Here is a 7858-nt window from a genome sequence, read left to right as displayed (position 1 = left end):
GGTTTTTTTCTGTGTAGCCCTGGCTGTCCTGGAACTCTTAGAAATACACCTCTACTTCCCAAGTGATGGAGTTAAAAGTGTTCACCACTACACCCAGCATATTTCGGTTTTTGAAAAGTGGGTCTCTGTAGCTTAGGCTGTCCTCAAATTCTTAGATCCATCTGTCTCTGCCTCCTAAGTGTTGGGATTAAAGGCATATCTCAGTATGCCTGTCCTGAATATTGTTTTTAAAGATTTATTTATTTGTTTTATTTATATGGATACACTGTCTCTATCTTCAGACACACCAGAAGAGGGCATCAGATCCTACTACAAATGGTTGCGAGCCACCATGTGGTTGCTGCGACTTGAAATCAGGACCTCTGGAAGAACAGCCATTGCTCTTTAGCCGCTGAGCCATCTCTTCAGTCCTGTCCTGAATATTTTTAGTCCACAATTACATAGCCCACAAATTTAGAATTTTCCTCTAAGAAGAAAACGGGGAGAACATGTGGGAAATATTAAGTAGGTCGTCCATACTCCCCTCACTGAGTAAATTAAAGAACCAGTAGAATAATGGGTGGAATGTAGGGTCTATTGGAGATTTAGGGATGGCCCGTAGATGGCTAGGGTCAGTGGGGGAAAGGAAGAACAGGCTTGGGAGGGGTTTGGGTGTGGTCGGGAAGGGAGCTTCTGCCTAGACTCCCCCAAATGGGTATCTGGGGTTGTGGTTAGGGGTGGAGCTTTTTCCTAGCACCTTGTCCAAGGTCCAGGATTCTATTATAATAATAATAATGGTAATATAATAGTAATAATATAATATAATATAATATATAAATATAATAGTAATAATAATGGTGTGTGTGTGTGTGATTGTGTGTCTCACTATGTAGCCCTGGCTGCCTGAGATTCTCAATGTAGACAAGGCTGGTTGAATTCCTAGAGATTCACCTACTCTTGTCTACTGACTGCTAGGGTTAAAAGTCAGTAATACTAATGAATGAATAACATTTTTAAAAATAGAGGGAGAGCTAGGCATGGTAGTGCACACCTTTAATTTCAGCACTTAGGAGGCAGAGGCAGGTGGATCTCTGGGACTTCGAGGCTAACCAGATCTATACATAGAGTTACAAGACGGTCAGACTCTTATAGTGAGATCCTGTGTCAAAACAAACAAACAAAACTAAAATCAGACTGGGGATCAGACTAATATGACTGGAGAACTTACAGTTGAACAATAGACAAATCTTGGTTCATTCCTGGACAGCCAATGAGATGGAGTACTTAGGAATGAGCCCTAGGTGGGCAGCAGCTCCCACCAGCACTTGTCTTTGTTGTTGTTTGTTTGTTTGTTTGTTTTGAGACAGGGTTTCTCTATATAGCCCTGACTGTCCTGGAACTCACTTTGTAGACCATGCTGGCCTCGAACTCAGAAATCTGCCTGCCTCTGCCTCCCGAGTGCTGGGATTAAAGGCGTGCGCCACCACCGCCCTACAGCTCTTGTCTTACTAGCTCTGCTCTTGCTTCTCCTGCAGTTCAGCAATGTGTTCTTCCTCATCTTTGGACCTCTCATGATGTTCCTCATGCATCCGTACGCCCAGAAGCGCACCTGGTGTTTCTATGGAGTGTCAGTCCTCTTCATGCTCATAGGTAGGTGTGAGTGTGCGAGGCTGGGGAAGAGTCCTGGAAATGCTCCCTCCCCTTGATGGCCTCTACTCACCTCTGCCTCCCTACAGGTCTGTTCTCCATGTATTTCCACATGACACTCAGCTTTCTGGGACAGCTGCTGGATGAGATCTCCATCCTGTGGTTGTTGGCCAGTGGATACAGTGTGTGGCTGCCTCGTTGCTACTTCCCCAAGTTCCTCAAGGGGAACAGGTAGAGCAGGCACACCAGTCACCCGTGGGGAGGGGAATTAAAGGAACACCAAAAAAAAAAAAAAAACCCTCATAGCCTTTTACTCAGATACCTGTTCTCCATCTTCTGAACTCCCCAGGCTTCTCCAAACCCCTCACCTGACCTTACCAGGCCTTTTGAGTCCCCTGACCCCTCTTCATCCTAACCCACCTCAGGCTCTTTAATCCCTGCCAGGTACTTCTGTCTCTTAAATCCTGTCCTTCCTGAGCAGACCCAGGGAAACCCGGAGGCTCCTCCTAAGCCCAGATGTCCTCTCCAGGGTTTTTGGTTTGTCCAATCTATTTTGGCTGCCCAAGGTGACCTCGCTGAGTCCTTCAACACCTCTGCCACCCTGTCTCACCCTCAGGTTCTACTTCAGCTGGCTGGTCGTTATAACCACTATTATCAGCACCTTCTTGACGTTCGTGAAGCCCACAGTCAATGCGTACGCTCTCAACAGCATCGCCATACACATCCTCTACATTGTGCGCACAGAGTACAAGAAGTGAGTGCTGGGTGATGGGGGCGTGGTCAGGGTGGTGCCCTGCCTAGAATCCTCCCAGTGGGTGGGTGTTAGAGTGTGGAGCCCCTGCTTAATATGTTCTTCTTTGTTGTTGTTGTTGTTGTTGTTTTTCGAGACAGGGTTTCTCTGTGTAGCCCTGGCTGTCCTGGAGCTCACTTTGTAGACCCGGCTGGCCTCGAACTGAGAAATCCGCCTGCCTCTGCCTCCCGAGTGCTGGGATTAAAGGCATGTGTCACCACGCCCGGCTTAATATGTTCTTGTATGTGGGTTCTGTTGCCAACATCACAAAAAAACAATTGTTAATGCTTTTTAGGAAGCGAATGGCGGTGGCAGTCGCCTAAGAGTTTGCTTCTGTTTCCCTTTGGGGCTGTGTTCTTTTCAACAGTTCTGTGTGCTTTTAGAGTTTCTGACTTCAGTCTCCTGAAGAGGGCACCCATTCCCCACGTTGACCACTGAACGGGCAAAGCTTCATTCTGAGCAGTCTGTCAGTCTGCAAACATTGTCTTAAAACATATACTGTAATGGTGGTGGTGGCGCACGCCTTTAATCCCAGTTCTCGGGAGACAGAGGCAGGTGGATCTCTATGAGTTTGAGGCCAGCCTGGTCTACAGAGTGAGTTCCAGAACCGCTAGGGCTACACAGAGAAACCCTGTCTCGAAAAAAAACCAAACACACATATATTTTATATTAATTTATTTTTATTTATGTGCATCACAACATCTGTGTACCACAGTCTGGGTCCCATCCATCCAACTGGGGTTGTCAGGTTAGCCACAAGCGCCTTTACCTACTGAGCCATCTTGCAGTCCAGAGCTTGTCCTTTTCACTCACTTTTAGTAATGACAGATCAAGCAGACCAAAATCCATAGGTATGACAACTATGTACAATAGGTTGAGCTGATCGTGTATCATAGACTGAGTCAGCTGAAATCCACAGGTCAGGCTATACAAACCTCGCAAGCGAAACCGACAAACTGTAAACCGTCGGCCAATCCAACCAGAAACCAAAGGTCAAGCCAAAGAAACCATAAGAAACTAGAAACCGGAAACCATTGACCAACCCAACCAGAAACTATAAAGACATCTGGAAATCATAGGTCCAGCAAGTCAGAAACCATAACTCAAAGCGACTAGGAACTAGAGGCCGAACCAATTAGAAGCATTGTTCTTGTTAACAGAAATGATAGAGCAGTGCAGGACAATCATTAGTGAAGCCAACTGGAAGCCATGGCCCAACGTGATACAGACGTCATCAGTCAAGCCAACTGGAAGCCACTAGTCAAGGAATCCAGTGAATGGCTTCATCATGAGGGAAGCAGACAGACCTGAATGTCTATTGATAGGACAGCTTTCTCATTCATCTCTAGAACATTCTTCTCCTGGGGACCTGGATTTGATTCTGCTGACCAGGAGCCTACATTATGGTCTTGAGTTGTTTCAAGACATGACTACCAGAAAATGCACTGCCCTATTGCACTCCTGAATGCACACGTCCACATGCACACACACACACACACACACACACACACACGCGCACACACACACACACGCACCCATGTATAACCACCCACATAACCAACCTATCCCCCACTCCCCCAAGACCTTATTGAGTGTTAACTATTAGCACATAGTAAGCTCCAATGCTAGCTCTATGCTACAGTAACATAGCTGAGACAGCACAATTAAGACTAGTCCCACGAGACCTCACAGGACATATATAGTCCTAAGTATTTGTGAGGCCGAACAAGAGGATTAGTTTAGCCTAGGAGTTTGAAGTCAGATTGGAACGTATAGGCAGATATAGTGTGTGTGTCTGCGTGTGTGTGTGTGTGTGTAAGAGAGAGAGAGAGAGACAGAGACAGAGACAGAGACAGAGACAGAGAAACAAGGAGAGACAGAGAAACAAAGAAAGACAATGAAAAAGAGACAGAGACAGTGAGAATTATTCTAGTTTTTTTCTTCCTATTTTTTCTCCTTTTTTCTACACAGGGCTTCACTGTGTAGCTCAGGTTGGCCTCCAAAATACCAATGATCTTCCTCCCTCTGCCTCCCAGGTGCTGAGACAACAAAGGTGCCTCTCCACACCTGGCGCGGGCTACTTGTTGTTGTTGTCCGTTTTGGCTCATGGTTTTAGAGGTTTGCGTACTGACTGCTTGACTCTATTGACTTGGGTTGGTGGGACTGGGGTTCCCACAATCCTCTTCAAGAACACATTTTAAGTGAATGAAAGACCTCTTCTAGGCCCCAAATCTGAAAGGTTCCATTACTTCCTTATAGAGTGGAGGTAAAGGCAGATCTTTTAACACAAGAGCTACTGGGAGACACCCCATAGCCAACTCACAGTAAACACCAGCTCTCTTGAAAACACCATTTGTCCTTCTCCCAACCTATGAGACACATCTCCCAGATAGATGAATCTCCCATCAGCCACTTAGGATACTGCCTTCTGTGTTAGTGCAGATGCATCCATCATTCATCCCTATCTATCATCCATCCATCCATCCATCTACCTACTTATCATCAACCCACAACCCCCCCCCATCCATCTACCTACCCACCATCCAACCATCCATCCACCTGTCCATCTGTCCGTCTGTCCATCCATCTGCCCATCCCCCCACCCATCCACTCACCACCCACGCCCAACCCAGACCCTCTCTTTGTCCCCAGGACTAGGGATAAGGATCTCCGGCACCTGATTGCGATTTCTGTGGTCTTATGGGCCGCTGCACTGACCAGCTGGATCAGTGACCGTGCACTTTGCAGTTTCTGGCAGCGGATTCACTTCTTCTACCTGCACAGCATTTGGTAAAATACCCCTCTGGGATCCCAAGAACCCAAGTCAGAGTTCAGATGCACTCCAAGTAGAGGAGTGTCTGGGGTGCAAGAGTGGAAGAGGGACAAGATCCAGACACTGGGATATAGAGGTGGTGGGGAGAGGTTACAACTGGCTGCCTGGACCTAAAGATACCAGTTAGCATCTGTGAGAATCTAAGAAGACTGGGTAGAGCTGGGGCATCTCTCGATTTCTTACCCTGCCCTCTCTTAACCACAGGCATGTCCTCATAAGCATCACATTTCCTTATGGTATCGTGACCATGGCCCTGGTGGACGCAAAGTATGAGATGCCAGATAAAACCCTCAAAGTCCACTACTGGCCCCGGGACAGCTGGATCATCGGGCTACCCTATGTGGAGGTCCAGGAGAATGACAAGAGCTGCTGAGCTCTGCTGTAGTCTCTGCTCTCCGACCAGCCACCGAGTTTCCTGTGCACTGAGGATACAGGGCAGAACAAGGCTTTCAGTGGGCACACTTGCAGCGCCCACCCCCAGCCCATGCTCCTTGCCCTGCTCTGCTGGCACAGGGTAGACTTACTTGTGGCTCAGGGTACTAGTTTGGTGACTGAGGGGCAGGGGCTGCCTGGTGTGTGGGATGACTGACCTGTGTCCGTCTGTGAGACCACAGCTTCTTCACGGCCTTGGACGTAGTGGGCAGATGGGTGTATGGCTGAGACAGCACCTGCCTGAAGCATAATGCTTTCTCTCTGGTAGCTCGCACATCTGGGACTGGCTCGCACATCTGGGACTGTTTATGAGTGTTATAGATTCAACTGGGTCAGGACTGTGTTCTGGGAAACTGGGGAGTATCCAAAGAACATTCTAGGCCCCACCACATACAGATACACATGTGTATAGAGGCCTCTTTGAACCACCACACACACTCAGGGCATAACGTTGACCGTGAGAGTCATGAAGGGGGAAAATAGAGGGCTAACCTGGGTGACATCATGGGACACTTAGAGGGTAGGGTTGTGGGGAAAGGGTCTCCATGATGGCTAAGGACACAGAGTTAGACATGCCAAAGCTTGATTTTTCTGCTCCACAATGTTCAACTTGCATAGTCCTGAGGGGTGTGATGTTTCAAATGCTGTTTGTAAATAAAATGTCATTCCCTCCTGGGATTTCCGTTGATTAAAATTAGCTCACGTGTGTGAGGTATTTGGAATAGCCTTGAAAATATCCACCCACCCACTCACTTATCAACCATTCACCTTTTTTTTTGTTTGTTTCTTTGTTTTTTGTTTTTCGAGACAGGGTTTCTCTGTATAGCCCTGGCTGTCCTGGAACTCACTCTGTAGACCAGGCTGGCCTCGAACTCAGAAATCCGCCTGCCTCTGCCTCCTGAGTGCTGGGATTAAAGGCGTGCACCACCACGCCCAGCTACCCATTCACCATTTTAACAACCCATCTATCAAGCCACCCATCCATTCATCCACCTGCCCAACCATCCATCCATCCATTCATCCACCTGCCCATTCATCAACTCACCCACCCATCCACCTGTTCATCTATCCACCCAGCTACCCACCCATTCATCTATCTGCCCAACCACTCATCAATCCACCCACTCATCCATCCACCCACTCATCCATCCACCCACTCATCCATCCACCCATTCATCCATCCACCCACTCATCCATCTATCCATTCACCTTCTCTCCTTCTCTCTTTCCCCTCCTCCTTCCATCTACCTCCTTCCTTATATCCATCCATTCATTCCACCTCTTCCTTAATTAAACATGAATTAAAGTAGCAAGTGTGGGTTACTCCGATGGCTCTGATGGCTTGCAGCTCAATATGATGACCTGAATCTGACCCCCAGGATTTGCATGGAAAGAGGACAGAAGGCAAGAACCAACTCCTTCCTACACATTGTCTTCTCACCTTCACACACATGCAGCAGCACACACAGTGTTGCGGGTGCACAGACAAAAGTTTTTTGTTTTTTAAAGATTTATTTATTTATTATATGTAAGTACACTGTAGCTGTCTTCAGACACTCCAGAATAGGGCATCAGATCTCATTACAGATGGTTGTGGGCCACCATGTGGTTGCTGGGATTTGAACTCAGGACCTCTGTAAGAGTAGCCAGTGCTCTTAACTGCTGAGCCATCTCTCCAGCCCCCTTATGTCTATTTTCAAACCTAGATATTCTTCAGCTCTGTTCCCTGGATGGGTTCCAGTACTGAGAGATGGAGGTGGTCCTGTGAACCTGTGATTTTTGTTTGTTTGTTTGTTTGTTTGCTTTTGAAACAGGGGCTCTGTGTAGCCCTGGCTGTCCTGGAACTCTCTCTGTAAACTAGGCAGGCCCCAAACTCACAGAGATCCACCTGCCTCAGCCTCCCGAGTGCTGGGATTAAAGGAATGTGCTACCACTGCCAGCAAACTTGGGCCTGAGGGAAAGATGTCATGTTTGATCCCCTAAAGTTAAGACTATCACTCAAAGCCGGGCGTGGTGGCGCACGCCTTTAATCCTAGCACTTGGGAGGCAGAGGCAGGCAGATTTCTGAGTTCCAGGCCAGCCTGATCTACAAAGTGAGTTCCAGGACAGCCAGGGCTACACTGAGAAACCCTGTCTCGAAAAAAACCAAACCAACCAAACAAACAACCCCCCCCCCC

At 47.7% G+C, this 7858-nt stretch overlaps 1 protein-coding gene across 1 annotated transcript in view; it reads left to right on the top strand.

Moving 5' to 3' along the window:
- Acer1 (alkaline ceramidase 1) overlaps positions 1 to 6376 on the top strand; it is a 25795-nt gene extending 19419 nt beyond the window's left edge. The window contains exons 2-6 of the mRNA XM_021218517.1: positions 1515 to 1629; positions 1716 to 1857; positions 2243 to 2380; positions 5069 to 5206; positions 5454 to 6376. Of these exons, the coding sequence (XP_021074176.1) occupies positions 1515 to 1629; positions 1716 to 1857; positions 2243 to 2380; positions 5069 to 5206; positions 5454 to 5622 (702 nt within the window). The 3' untranslated portion in view covers positions 5623 to 6376. The remainder of the gene's footprint in view (positions 1 to 1514; positions 1630 to 1715; positions 1858 to 2242; positions 2381 to 5068; positions 5207 to 5453) is intronic.
- The last annotated feature ends 1482 nt before the right edge of the window (positions 6377 to 7858 follow it).

Source organism: Mus pahari, chromosome 18 (genome assembly GCF_900095145.1).
Source record: "Mus pahari chromosome 18, PAHARI_EIJ_v1.1, whole genome shotgun sequence".
NCBI lineage: Eukaryota > Metazoa > Chordata > Mammalia > Rodentia > Muridae > Mus > Mus pahari.
Note: the sequence above shows the minus strand (reverse complement) of the source record. Positions and strands in the feature narration are given on the sequence as shown.